Source organism: Grus americana, chromosome 1, assembly GCF_028858705.1.
Source record: "Grus americana isolate bGruAme1 chromosome 1, bGruAme1.mat, whole genome shotgun sequence".
NCBI lineage: Eukaryota > Metazoa > Chordata > Aves > Gruiformes > Gruidae > Grus > Grus americana.
In genome coordinates, this window is record NC_072852.1 from 2,935,064 (window position 1) to 2,950,436 (window position 15,373).

The following is a 15,373-nucleotide window of genomic DNA, read 5'->3' on the forward strand; positions in this document are numbered from 1 at the left end:
AAGACCATTGAGTCAAACTGTTAACCCAGCACTGCCAAGTCCAACCACTAAACCGTGTCCCTGAGCACCACATCTATGTATCTTTTAAACACCTCCAGGGATGGTGACTCCACCACTTCCCTGGGCAGCCTGTTCCAATGCTTGACAACCCCTTTGGTGAAGAAATTTTTCCTAATATCCAATCTAAACCTCCCCTGGCACAACTTGAGGCCATTTCCTCTTGTCCTATCGCTTGTTACTTGGGAGAAGAGACCAACCCCCCCGGCTACAACCTCCTTTCAGGGAGTTGTAGAGAGCGATCAGGTCTCCCCTCAGCCTCCTTTTCTCCAGGCTAAACAACCCCAGTTCCCTCAGCCGCTCCTCATCACACTTGTGCTCCAGATCCTTCACCAGCTTCAGGTGAAATAGTTCAGGTTGGAAGGAACCCAGAGTCCTTTCAAGTGTTTGGTGACTCAGTACTTATCTACTGCTGTTTCTATGTCTCCTCTTGAACCCTGCCTCCACACACAGAGTCAGGGAGACCTTGCTGATGAAGAAGGCATGGTAGAGGTTGTTCAATCTCCATGCTTGGAGGTTTTCAAAACCCAACTGCATATAGCCTTGAGGTACCAGGTCTGACCTCTTAGTGGATTCTGTTTCAGGCAGGAACTACCTGACCTCCTGAAGTCCTTTTGAGTATCTCAGCTATATGTATTGAGTTTCCCTAAATCATCCACCTCATTCAGCTGGTGTCTCACATTTTCCTTGTTCGGTTTTTCACTTCTAACATGGTAATAGAAGGTCTTGTTGAGATAAGAACGTCAATGAACTTCTGTCTTGATGGAGAGCAATGTGCCTCTGCATTTCGGTTACATGTTCCTGTGACTCATTAGAAATTGGAATCCATAACTCGTTGGACACAGTGTACATTTATTTTTTTCCTCCTTTGGTCTATAACTAGATTTCATAAAGGAAGCGTAATGTCACATGTTCTGTATAGACTAGATCCTAACTTGTTCATAAATTCATTTTTTTAATTTTCTCCATTAGCCTCCTCTCAATGTTTTTTTTTTGTTTGTTTTTTGTTTTTTTATCTGCACTACTCTTTCTTTTAGGACTTCATTATTTTAGAAAATTTACTGCAGCACATTTACTGGTAATTACAAAAGCTTGTTTTAATTACAGTTGTCAAAGAATATGTTTTTATGATGCATTATTGTTGCTGCTGTTTCTAATTCATAACTATTCTCTACCTTTAAAAGTGGAATTAACATAGTTTTTTCTAAGTGATGTGTCTGGATCATTTTTTGTGGTGAGGAATGGTTTGGTGAATAGTGATAGCTTCAAAAATAAACTATTTCGAGGGAGGGGAAGGAGGGAGTGGGAGAGGCATATGTTCCTAAGACTATCCATAAGTTACTTCTATTGCCCATTCAGAATGATGTGTGTATATATGTTGAAATAGAAGGTTAAAATGGAAAACTGTTATAATCCAATGTATATTAAATGTGTAAATTGAGAATCATTTTTATTGGGACACTATATGGAGTGAACAAAGGTTGTAGTTTTGCTGACCATAAGAATGTATACGAGTGACGAACCTTTTTCATCTCAGATTTTATCAACATGCAAATGGGAGTACACGGGGCTATATGTGATGGGTGAGTGGAGTCCACTGCAAAAGGGTTTCTGGGCAGTGGACATGAAAAGCTGAATAACTGTTCCACAACGTGAGTGACGTTAGTTTCAACAAGCTCATGAATTCACACCCTGCTTTAACCTACAGATAGGTTCATCCACCAAACCTCAGGTTGTAAACCAAGCAGAAAATCTCCAGCAACGTAATGGTGAAAGATCATTTTTTTGAGATCTGCTGTCTTGCCGCACTGGTGCATCACATTCATCCTGATCTGCCAGCGGTTCTCCTGTGAGATGGTCCTGCTTCTGGAGCTGCTGAAGGCCAGCCCTCTGCTGCCGCTTTCTTTTGCCTATTAATCCATTAACCTTTTCTTCAAAATACATGGGCCCGCCTGAAGGCCTGTAGATATTTCATGTGACCTTTCCCATGAGAAAAGCCCTCATTGCTGTAGTTAGCATTTTGTTGGGCAAATTCCCTTAGTCTTGTAAACCCGTTGTGACAGGGTGCTCTTCCAGCCCCTGGACCCAAAGCCTCCTCTCGCTCTTAGCCTGGAATGTGGCTTGGTAGACCCAGTCCTTTGGTTGTCCACTTACCCCATCCTCTTGAGGGGGTGGTGAACAAATGACCATGAAGCAGCTTGGCAGGACCTAGGCAGAGCACTTTCAGATGACTGATGGTGCTTTACAGATTTGGTGTAAAACTGCACTCTTATTTTGAAACAGATTATTCTTTCCTGGAGAAGAATGCAAACTGAAGCCATCTCAGGGATGTTCTTCTCTAAACTCGGTGGATATTAATGAATTTGGAGCTCGGAGTCTGCACCGAGGGGCAGCTGTAAACCTGGGACTGCCAAGTGCTTCAAGAGTTCATTTTGAAATCTGCCTCCAAACTTCTCATAAACTACCTGATAGTGGTTTATCCCCTGCAACTCCTTAAAGAACAGCAATAATAGACTGCACACACCTCAAACCTTGCTATATCCAGCTAAATTGATGTCTTTATTTTTTAAAGATAATTATTAGACATTCATTTTCAGTTGGCTGCTTATTTGCTCTGTTCTACCTTACAAAGGACAAATTTAATGCGTATCTGTTGTATCCAGCTTGAGAAGGGTTCAACTTCATCGCGGGACTGCTCTCCAAGTATTCCTGCAGCCACGTATGAGGCGATGCACGGGAGGTTTTTGTAGACATCCATTTCTCCGATGATGGAAACTCATACCAGTGCTGTGCTAAATCCAGGCACTGCTTTTGAAACTGAAACCCAGATTGGCCTTTAAATCTTGATCCAACTTCCTAGCGATTCCGAAGAACCTGTATTTAATATTAGTGATCTATTTTTAGATTTTAATTTTGGGAAGTCTTGGGAAGATGGGCTGCCTCTCAAAGGTGACCTTCTGAAGTTGTTTTTATAAATAACACCCAAGCGAACGCTTTGTTTATTAGAGTTACTTTCTGAAGAAGCAATGAACCTGTTCCAGTATCTCATTTACAACTAAAGTGCAGCATTCAGCTAATTGAATACATGGCTACTGTTAATTATTTTGTTATGGCTAATTGATATTCACTGGGATCATGCTGCTGCGGCCCCATAAATATAATGCTATCTTACAGGTTTTTATTTCTGCAGTGAATTCTCTTCTGTTGGCATATTTATATTGTCTCCTGTATAAATGAATAATTTTTATTTCTTTTAAAACTTTGCTGTGTCTGCATTACTGTACAAATGCCGGAGGTGGTAACTATGTGGAAGAAACTTTTTTTTCTGAGTTTCTTACTGGCCTACCAAATCTTCCAGTTACTTTCACAATATAGGGAACCAAACCGTTGGATATATGTATTATGTAGTAGTCTTATAATCTAATATTTCTACTTTATCAGTGATATAAAAGCTTTGAATAGGATCAGGGCAATAAGCAACATGACTATAATTTGCTGCTTGGCCCCCTTATATTTAGTGCAGTAAAATCCAGCTGTTTTGATGACTAATTCATAGAATCATATTATAGTATCATAGAATGGTTTGGGTTGGAAGGGACCTTAAAGCCCATCCAGTTCCAACCCCCTGCCATGGGCAGGGACACCCTCCACTAGCCCAGGTTGCCCAAAGCCCCATCCAACCTGGCCTTGAACACTGCCAGGGAGCCAGGGGCAGCCACAGCTTCTCTGGGCAACCTGTGCCAGGGCCTCACCACCCTCACAGGGAAGAAGTTCTTCATAATATCTAATCTAAATCTCCCCTCCTGCAGCTTCAGGCCATTCCCCTTATCCTGTCACTCCCTGCCCTTGTCACCAGCCCCTCTCCAGCTTTCCTGTAGCCCCTTCAGGGACTGGAAGGGGCTCTAAGGTCTCCCTGGAGCCTTCTCTTCTCCAGGCTGAACAACCCCAACTCTCTCAGCCTGTCTCCATAGCAGAGGTGCTCCAGTCCTTGCATCATCTTCGTGGCCTCCTCTGGACTCACTCCAACAGCTCCATGTCTTTCTTGTCCTGGGGACCCCAGAGCTGGACGCAGTACTGCACGGGGGTCTCATGCGAGCAGAGTAGAGGGGCAGAATCCCCTCCCTCGACCTGCTGGTCATGCTGCTTTGGATGCAGCCCAGGACACAGTTGGCTTTCTGAGCTGCAAACACACATTACTGGCTGATGTTGAGATTTTCATCAACCAGCACCCCCAAGTCCTTCTCCTCAGGGCTGCTCTCAGTTCATCCGCCCAGCCTGTAATTGTGCTTGGGATTGCTCCAACCCACGTGCAGGACCTTGCACTTGGCCTTCTTCAACTTCATGTGGTTCACACAGGCCCACCTCTCCAGTCTGTCCAGGTCCCTCTGGATGGCATCCCTTCCCTCCAGCGTGTCGACCCACCACACAGCTTGGTGTTGTCGGCAAACTTGCTGAGGGTGCACTAAATCCCCCTGTCCATGTTGCTGACAAAGATGTTAAACAGCGCCGGTCCCAATACCGGGACCTTAAGGAAAGCCACTCGTCGCTGGTCTTTACTTGGACATTGAGCTGTTGACCTCAACTCTCAATTTAGAGACAAGGATGTTGTGTGGCACAATGTCAGATGCTTTGCACAAATTCAGGTAGATGACATCAGTTGCTCTTCCCTTATCCACCAGCGCTGTTAGCCCATCATAGAAGGCCACCAAATTTGTCAGGCACGATTTGCCCTTAGTGAAGCCACGTTGGCTGTCAGCAATCACCTCCTTATTTCCCATGTGCCTGAGCATAGTTTCCAGGAGGATCTGCTCCATGATCTTGCTGGACTCTCACAGAGGTGAGATTGACTGGCCTGTAGATTCCTGGGTCTTCATTTTTAAAAATGAAGGTTATGTTTCCCCTTTTCCAGTCAGTGGGAACTTCACCAGACTGCCACAGCTTCTCAGATATGATGGATAGTGGCTTAGCAACTTTATCTGCCAGTTCCCTCAGGACCTGTGGATGCATCTCACCAGGTCCCATGGACTTGTTCCTTTGATAGTCTCGAACTTGATCTTCTCCTACAGTGGGTGGTTCTTTGTTCTTCTAGTCCCTGCCTTTACCTTCTGCATCTTGGGCGGTGTGGCTGGAGCACTTGCCGGTGAAGACTGAGGCAAAAAAGTCATTGAGTACCTCAGCCTTCTCCATGTCCCCGGTAACCAGGTCTCCCGTTTTCTTCTGCAGAGGGCCCGTATTTTCCCTTATCTTCCTTTTATCACTGACGTACCTATAGAAGCTTTTCTTGTCACCCTTGATGTCCTTGGCTAGATTTAATTCTATCAGGGCTTTAGCTTTCCTAACCTGATCCCGTGGGGGATTATTTTGGGGGACAGGAAACCAAATGCAAAAAACCAGCCCAAAAACCCCAACAAACTTTCCAGGGCAAAACAAACTTCCAAGGGTAAAAAATTGTGTTCAGATGGATATCCTTGGAACAAATGTGGTTTGCGTTCCCCTGCTCATATTGTCTTTCATATAGTGATCAGATGCTGTTAAACAAATCCGTTTCTCTATTTTGAATGGTATTCGATCAGCAAGCAAGACACAGACGGAAAGAATTTAAACTCAGAGGCACGTGCAGGTCTTCTGGACAGTTCTGCCGATGCAACACTGCCTCAGAATTAATTGTGTCTACGTGAGGTTCAATTGACTATCAGTAGACGTGAATCTCAAAAGTAACGTTTTCTAACAAAATTATAGTTTTTACCTATCTGTGCTCAAGTGTTTTTAATAAACGTGAATGTTTTCTGACACTAATTCCATTCAATCCAAGATATTAGCATTTCTTGCTTTATTTATCCTGATCCATATAATGGAGTAGTATCAGGCGTGTGGCTTGCAGATGTGGTGTCTGAAATGATCCAGCTTAAATGTATAGTGGTTGGCTGGAGTAATTTAGTAAAAATCAACATTCTAGAAGTTGTAATTTTTTAATATTTGTATTTTCTGTTTGAATTCCTCTGTTACAGAGATGTTCTGAGCAATATACTCTGTGATTCGGGAGCTTTTAGTTAGGTTTTTTTTCTTTCAGCTTTCTTGTCTTTCATGCTCTGTATTTCTCTTTTATGAAAAATTTAGGGCATCTTGTGATGTCCTATTAAGGGAGGTTTTAGGCATTTTTGTAGGAGTATTGTTATTTTCCTAGACATCAGTCATTGAGAGTTTATCTCGATCCAGTTGAAATTTCTTGAAAGTTTTCAAACGCTTTCGGAGCTCACATGTATGCCAGCTCTAATTCACCTGTAGAGAGTTTTAATGAAAAAACCAACCAGCCAGATGTCCACACATTTGGGTTTTTTTATTTTATATAGATTAGATGTGAATGTGTCCTGGCCAATTTTTGAAATGAAAAGCAATAGCAGTAACAACAGTATTTGAACATTAAATTACGGTTCATGTGGATGGAGCCAGTGTGATGTAAGATTTTATGAGGAACAGGTCTTAAATCCCTTAGTGCTGTAACATGCAGAATATTGGAAATTGAGTTGAAAGTAGTAGCGGCATCACGTGGATAAAACATCATTTTCTGTATATAAAAGATACAAAACGATGCAGAAGAGCATTTCCATGAATTGGAAGTGCAGTTGGAGCATGGTGCAGTCTTCAGCTGTGCATGGTGTTAAACAGCATAAGTGGCTTTAGCATTGTTGTACGAGAAGTTTGGCAAGGGATTTTTGGGTTGAACCTCGGGGTTTGTCATCTTCATAAAATGATCCGCAGCAGTTGTGAAGATTGCCTCTCATTCTTTCACTCATTTTTATCTAGGAGAGGAAGTATCAGCTAATCTCTTGCAAATATTTATTTCTGTGAGATGGAGAGAATTGACGCTGAGTGATCAGCTGGACCTGGAGCAGACGATGGGTTTCATCTCCTCCGTTGGTAGTGTGCCCTTGACCCTGAGAATTTCTGCCCTTGTGAATTATCAGTAATGGGGCGAGTGAATTAAGTCATGATGCTCTTGCGTGGGTTTCATTATATCTGATTGGCTTTCCAAAGTCAGATTTGCTGCTTACTTTTGGGTCATCGATAGAATCGTGTGAAGCACTATTGAATCGTAAGAACTAAAACTTAACCAAGTTCTCACGAGCGTTATGGAACGTTAATTTTACGTTTTCTTTGTCACTGGCCTATTTCACTCCACTTGCACAAAAGCAAAAGTTCTTGCGTTCGCCAGTATTTCAGGGATCATGAGATGGTTGTACGTAAAACATTCATGTATGAGTAACTGTGATAATGCATTGGAGTATTGTATTAGAGATTTGAAGAGGATGGTCTGGGTAGGCTCAACCTGCCGTGAATTTTTAGTTGTTTCTATAACCACAGCAAGAGGCAGGTTTGAGTGGTGAGACAGGGATTATCTAGAAAAAGCAAACCCATGATCAATACAAAGCGTGGTAGTTAGGCTGTAGGATATTTAGTGTAACCAGCTTTGGAAAAACCTGTAAGTAGTTTTTTGAAGTGAATAAAGGGTGATTTCAATGGTGGTGGACAGGTCATGTGCTCCATGGCGCTGTACTGAAGGTGAGGTGGTTGGCAGAGGGCAAGGTTTGGTTCATCCAAGTGGAATTAAAATTTGGCTGTGTGCTTTTTGGATGAGCAGGGATATTTTTGGTGAAGTTGCATGAAAAAAAAACAAACAAGTGGTTTTCTGCGTTGTTCTAGATTACGGATAAGCCTGACATGCATGCATTTTTCTGCTTTCTTCTATTGCCAATTATATAATAAATTTAATTTGAGTTTTTTAATTTTTTTACATGCTTCAGGATATAGAACAAAAGGTAAGTACTTAAGTAAGGAACAACCAAAAATCCAAAGGGTGGGGTGGGGTTTTTTTTGTTTGTTTGTTTTTGTTTTGTTTTTTAATTCCTTGGCTATTTGCCCAAACCAAAAAACCCCACCAATCTTGACAAAGAAAATGAAATCCTATTATCTATACAAGTCTGGCACAGTATGTGGTGGAAGTTTGCTGACGCGCTTCCGCGAGCGGGACCCGGAGATACCATCTTTAGTAGGCAGAGTACGACAGCGTGCCATTTTACCTGATGCTGCTAAAATAGGAACTTTTTGCAGCTGGCTTTGTCGTATTGCTACCTGGGTGAAAATAGTATGTTAGAGGTAAATGACTAATGTGGAATAGGCAATTGTGGTAATGACCACTGATAGTTAATTATTATTCACGAAAGATATTTTATTATTAAAACATTATGAGCCTGGCATGAATTTGTGCTGATGATTTAGGCATTAAATCCTCCCTAACTTGTTAAAAATCACTTGTCCAGTATTTCCTCTGGAGGACTTGTGCCTTTGTATGTATTCTGTGTGCACGTGTGCTATTTTAACGTATCTTACAATTCTTAATGAGTCCCCTTAATACAACCTATTGGTACGTACTACAGATGAAAAGCCAAAAAAAGTCAACTTGCTCAGTCGTGCTGGAAGCAGTGTCTCTTAAGTGAATACTCGAGTCATATTAGTATTCAAAAGATAGATGTTCAAAGTTCTTCTGTATTATTTTAAGTTACTGGACATGGGAGTGATCCTACAGTAAAGGGTTTCAGCTTGCTTAGTTGGATACGTAACCGATGTAGGAGTTTCCAGAAGAATGATTACTAATTAAAGAGGACAGCCGAGTTTTAGATGTGCTTTTTAGATCTGCTTTTGCAAATATGTAAGCATTTGGTTCTTTCCAAACATTCATGTGTTTAGAATTAAGCACATGCTAAATACATTCCTGAATTGGAGTTTTAGAGAAAAAACAGCTACTTCAAAAACATTCTTTTTACCACTGCCTACAAATACGTGGATTGAAGTTCAGCTATTCTCATGTCAAAATGTCCACTTAGTAACAGTTAACAAATAAAGTTAAATATTCAGGCTCTGCATATATTTTTTTCGGTACCTTGAGCAAGTTTCCTGAAGTTCAGAAATTATCTGCAGGATTATTATTTTTATTTTTTTTTTAAATTAATCTCAGCAGGGTATGCTTGGTTCCATCTTCGTGACATTTCCAAAGACGTTTGGACAAACCGGCGCAGCTGTTGAGGAGGGAAGGAAAAAAACCCTGTACAATAGACAATCTCTTTACATTTTCAATGCAGCAATCATCATCTTATTAATGTACTGTTTGGCAAAAACTAATAGACCACAGTTCTGGGCCGCTGTATATTCCCTACTGGTATAATTTATCGTCGATGTTTTCCTTTGCAAGTGAGGCTCTTTCTTGATCCAGTTTTATCTTTCTATTTCTTTTTTTAGGCCAAGCAGCTGGAAGAGAAAGACAGAGAACTGAAGAAGCATGATGCTTACTACAAAGAGCAGCTGGCTCGACTGGAAGAAAGGGTAAGCCTTCTTTCCCTTTTAATGAAGAGTTTTCTGTTCGTTTCTGCTACTGACTTTCTGGTTATGTTTTACTGTTAAACAAGATGACTTTTCTAAGGAGATCGAGATTAAAACTGTGGCCAGAGGGTGGTTTTTTTGGTATTAACTGCTACTGTTTCTGACTTAATATTGACAAGATGGAGGCTTTAATGTTGAGAATATTTTCTTTACTAACGAAGTTCTCACATTTGCAGTGAGATTTCATCTGTGGTAGTAATTACATACAGAGAAATAATCCTAACGAGGTTACTTTTATACCAACACTGACGAAGAGCCAGTGCAAGTGAATCGGTATCATCAAGTCATCTTAAAATTGCATGTGAAATGCGCGGATTTATACTGAATTTCTGGTGGTGGTGCGGTCCACAGTTGCTTTCGTTGGGTGGTTCCTCCAAAAGCCACCAGTACGTGGAGAGTTTAATGTTAATTGCAAGTTCTTTATGCTACGTTTAAAAAGCACTTCTGTATCTTTTTGTCACAGTAGACTTAAAACTAAACTGTACAGAACAGTTTGGTAAGCTGTGTGACGTGCTTACAATGTATTTAATAAGAAATGTTTCAACATATTGCTGTTAACATTCCTGTTCTTTATAGGGTATTATTTTATAGGATGTTAATTTCAAATAATTACTGCTGTCATCGTTTTCTAGATCTCGGGTTGGCTGTAACCTTCAGCCTGAATACATTTGCCTCCTTTCCCCCTCTGCCTTCTTCCTGAGTCTACCTATTGTTGATTAATTTGGATTTTTTTAGTTAGTTTTGAAAACTATATTAATATGATATATATTCATTTATGCATCTTAGCAGGATAGCAGAAAAACCCCTTGTTTTTACGGATTAGGAAGACGAACATGTTGCATGAATTATCAGTGTATATAATTGGTCTTAATGAATATTTTAAATAGAGGGCATATCAGATACTGTCTCAGTGTTTTGTCCTACCTTTTTGAAGATGACATTAATGAAGTCATGTTCTTGGCAATGAAAAATAGTTTGAAAGGATGAGGGTAAATTAGTTTAATGATTCTAAAACTGTGCATTATTTAAACAGTTAATAATTAAATTCCTTCACACACAAAAAACCCCACAGAATACCTTCCTTATTCTCAAATAACTGGCTGGCGTTCGAGGAAAAAGCGCCTGCATTATCTCACCCAAGCTGGCGTCTTACGGGGTGGTTGTACCTCTGCTCTCAGTTATCGGCCTTCTGTTTTATCGTTACGACCCAAGTAGTACTGGAGTAGTTCACGGCAAAGGATGTGCGATTACCCACGATTCTTCGTTTGAAAGCTTTTCTTTTACCTTTTTAAGGTGCTCTGCAGCAAGTAAGATGTTATTCTTAGTTATTTGTAATGTTAAAGTAGGTCGCCGATACAGTGTCTTCGCTTGCTTCTCTTAGGGGAAGACTTCCGATGTGGACTCGCACGTTAACACGCGTGTGACCATATCATCGTTGTGTGCAAGTGAGATAATCAGCTTTAAATAACTGTATTTGAGTACTACTGAAGGGTTGTCCTCCAAGTGGTGTGGAATAGGTGAACCCTGCCATCTCTTGCTTTCTCTTCTTGGGCTTGGAAGTCTCCAGGACTAGAGCAGGCGGTTCGGAATTGACTGCCTTATGCCACGGATGATGTTTGCTCTGCTTTCAGGCTGGAGCTCTCGTGATGTTAAGGCTGGTTTCTTCATTCTGACTTTTTATTTGTAAGCTAAGAAACCTTTGCTTTGCCAAGTTGTCATCCGGTTTGTTTTCAAAGTACCTGTGCGTATCTCTTCTACGCGAAAAAAGAGTCGTCGAGCTCTAAAAAGAGGTGAACTCTGTGCTCCAAATCTGGCTTTGAACTTTTGCAGAGATGTGGAGATTACAGAATGAAAACCTGCAGAAGCAGAGAGGTCACGTCTCCTGCCATCCCAGCTTCACGGAGGCTGGTGCCCGCAGCCGTTATTAAGGTCATTTGTGACTTTCAGGATTGGTGATTTTAGAGCGCTGGGATGGAAATAGAGCTTTAAGAAAAAAGGAAGGTCTGGAAAGGCCTAATGTTTTGGAAATTACAGAGCGCAATAATAGGCTGCTTATTTGTTCCTAAACTTGTCCTGATTTCAGGGAAAGGTACCCAAAGTCAGAGTACGGCTGTTCAGCAGAGAAAAGATCAGAACGGCAGGTAAGGTGGGAGCAGAGCAAGCGGAGCTCAGAGAAGTGATGTCAGTATGAAGAAATGTGCAATATGAGTCTGTCACCTGTGACAAAGAATGCTAATTACATTCTCAGATCATTTTTACATCAAATAAGCACACTTTAAAAATACTTCAGTTATGCGTATGTGGTATTTCTGTCTGTTGCATCATTGAGTGTCAGAGCTCATCTGTGTGATTAATTGGCTTTTTGATTACTTAGCTTTTTTCAATTAGAAGCTTTGTATTTGTGTTCTTCGGTGCTTCTGAAAAAACAATGCAGACGTTGATAATAAAGGGAGATGACAACAGAACAGATTAGTGTCAGCGCAGTGTGCTCCTTATGGAGAAAATTATTATACATATTCAGTGCCAGATGAAGTCTGTCAATTATAAAATATTTCAGTGACTAAGTGAAGATGCTCAACCTTTTCAGGGGATTAATACAGGACAAAATAACTGTGCACCAGTGACAGCTGGGATACTAAAACATAAACAATTCTATTCTCCAGGGCGATATCTGTTCATAAATTTGGTTTATGTGCTAAAAACCTTTTGATACTTTCCAAAAACCCAGCGATTCCCCTAACAGCTGCCAGTGTTTCTAGGTCAAAGATAGCACATCAGCTATGAGTTATTACATGCTCCACAGCAGCAAAGCAAAATGAGATAGTTTAACAAAGGAGTTAAAGAATAACCTTCTCATACTGTATATCTGACTAGGATGTAAAGCTGTTATTTAAGAGTTTGCACATTATGCTTTGAGAAAAAATTATCGGTGTTTTTCATTGTCTGCTGACAGGCTAATGGTGCTTCTTGACTACAGTAAAAAAACCCAAACCCAAAAGATATTATTCGAATCACTGATGTATGTGTACCCTATATTACCTTAATTATTTAATATAACAAATATAAGTAAAATAAGTATAATATTTTAAACCATTTGATTTTTCTTTTAAAATAGCAGAGCTAGAAAAAGGAAAACTAAAGTCTTGGGCGGAACGTGCAGCTTCCTACCTCGAAGAACAATCCTGTTAACCTTTTTCTCTAACGTAGTTTCATGCGTGTATCCACACACACACTCACACGCGTCTGTCCTGTTGTATTCATCCCTTGTCTGTTCAGCTCCTCCACGTCCATCATCCTTCCATCGTGCCGCTGGTTTCAAGGTCAATTCCAAGCCCCAGTGGCTGTAGACTTCATAACCATCTTTACATCTCCGATGTTGCTGTGATGTGTAGGTTCCAGTCAACACCAACCGTTGCATTAATTCTGTCTACAGCGCAGCTGACGCCCTGTCGTTCCTTCACCCAGTTGCTTTGACCTCAGAGTATTTTGGCTCCCTCTTAAGCCTGTAGTTTTGGCGTCACGTAGACATTCACGACGAGGTGTATCTCCGTGTGCTTCTCTTGCTTTCAGAATGATGCAACTCTCCCTAGTTCCAATTTTCTTCGGCAAATGCAACTGTTTTCATGTTACGCTGCTTCCTAATACTATTATGCATCATTACAAGAATCATGCCCCTAGTCATAGGAGCAGAAGGAAATTAATTTTAATACACTGCTGTATGACACAACTACTTAGTTTATGAGTGTGAATGAGCAAAATATGTATCCCCATATTAATCAGGGTATTTCTCAGTCGAGCTAAATTTCTATGCTTGTGAGATTCCTAGAAATACTTTCCGTAAGTATTGAGTAGTATGCACGTGAATATGCGTATGACGTAAGGTAATAAAATTAATCCTTTAGCATTTGGACGTTTCAGCATTATGTTAGACACGCTACAGATTTAGCAGTCAACAAGTTACTGCCCTGGTAGTTCTTCCTTGCCGATTCTATAATTTCTGTCCATGTCCTTGCTGGCTTCAGTGGCCTTTGTGCAGGGAGGCTCCTGCACCGTATGTACGGAGCTTACTGCCAGATCAGAGCCTGAGAATATAGACATAAGTTCTGGAAATGTGATCCTCTTATCTGCGGCCATTTTTTCGTGGCTTAAATTTTGAGGAAGGATTTGCAAATCGTAGGTTCGGCACTTAATTTGGGGATTCTACTTACCATGTAGGCTGTCAAGGAGCGTTAACCTTAAGGTAAGATGAGCACACAGAGCACAAAGCTGTGAGCTGATGGCACATACTATACCAGGTGTTAAATAGTATTATCCATCCTGCTTGCTACAGTAAATAGGATTTCGCTATTATGATGTGTCAGGATTTTCAGAGAAATCAAATTTACTAGACACTAAACTGCCATCCTCACTGCTGAGCAGCTTTATTCTGGGATCTCGTGTTCATACTAATCCTGTTGGTAGGAAATGCTTATACCAATTGTGTGGGGAAATTCTAATTTAATGATCTCTTCCTTTTTTCTATTCAAGGCTTAGAATGGACCGACATGCTTTGCAGTGATAGCCCCAGCGCTCAGAAAAGATGATATACAGTTCAGCTTCGCAGCCAAGGATTGGCTTTTTTGTGGGTGTTTATAATGAACATAAGCGCTAAGATGCAAACAATGCGAATTCCGCGCTTGTTCAGATGCTTCAGAGTCTTGTTTACCTTTTCAGATCTCAACAACTAAATAATCAGAATCTGTTTACTGTATTTTTTGTAAACTGTAGTTTGCAAGATGTAGATAACAGAGGGGGACTATTACAAAGCAGTATAATAACTACAAACATTTTTCTTCCCTACAATGTATTTTAGCAGTTTAAACGGGTTTTTTTCTGTTTGTTTTAAGTTATCAGTCTGTTTACTTCCTTCGATCTTGCATGACTCTTATCAGCAAGAATTTCATAACCAGAGGATGATTTGGCTCTCACCTCTTGTGTTTAGAAGTTTGTATTCGCTAGAGCAAACATGTTGACTCTCCACACATTTGCACTGCGTTCTTTCATGTCTTTCAAAATCAAATAGCAGTGATGTAGGTACAGCGTTGCAAGGCTTCAGGCTGGATCCAGCAAAGTAGGAAATGGTTTTGCCTGATGATACTGTGTGCGGAGCACTTAGGGAAAGCTCAGCAAACCTTTCCATAGAATCATAGAATCTTAAGGTTGGAAAAGACCTCTAAGATCATCAGGTCCAGCCGTCAACCCAACGCCCTCGTGTCTACTAAACCGTGTCCCATTTTGTCATTGTTCCCATGAAGAAATGGAATTAGCTGTAGCAGAGAGCTCCCAGACTTGCTAAGTTGTACTTGTTGATTAAGCGCGATGGGTGCTTTCCTTGTTGGACACGCGTAATACTGGTAGGTTTTTCCAAATTGTCCATTGCAATACAAAATATCGCTCAAATAGATTTCTGTTCTAAACATAATCGTAGCAGGAATAATCACTGCGTTCTGCATTTGCTTTATATTTTGCACCTTTCTTATCATAGATGAGTAAAGCAACCTTTCGATAGGCGCTTTAACGTGTACTGCCACCGTCTTTTTTGAGAACGTGATCTGTAAAGGAATCTCTTCTGACTTCCCCAGCTTTCAGAGCTTCTCCGGTTTGCCTCTGTGGAGATGCTTCATAGTCCTCTGTCCGGAGAGGTGGATTTGGTAAATGTGGTTCAGCTAAAAATGCTTAGTCTTTTTCTTTCTTCTGCTATTTAAACTGATGCTTTTAGGAATAGCTGGGTTGTCTTTGACCTATCCAAACTCCTGTATTTCAGAAAAGATGGGCTGAAAGGCAGTTTGCAGACCTTTCTTCTCCTCCCGTTTAAGTGGGTATGTTGTATCACTTCACAATA

At 40.9% G+C, this 15,373-nt stretch overlaps 1 protein-coding gene across 1 annotated transcript in view; it reads left to right on the forward strand.

The window, feature by feature from the left end:
* CHCHD3 (coiled-coil-helix-coiled-coil-helix domain containing 3) overlaps positions 1-15,373 on the forward strand; it is a 158,289-nt gene that overhangs the window by 91,036 nt on the left and 51,880 nt on the right. Inside the window, exon 5 of the mRNA XM_054844464.1 lies at positions 9,352-9,435. Coding sequence (XP_054700439.1) covers positions 9,352-9,435 — 84 coding nt within the window. The remainder of the gene's footprint in view (positions 1-9,351; positions 9,436-15,373) is intronic.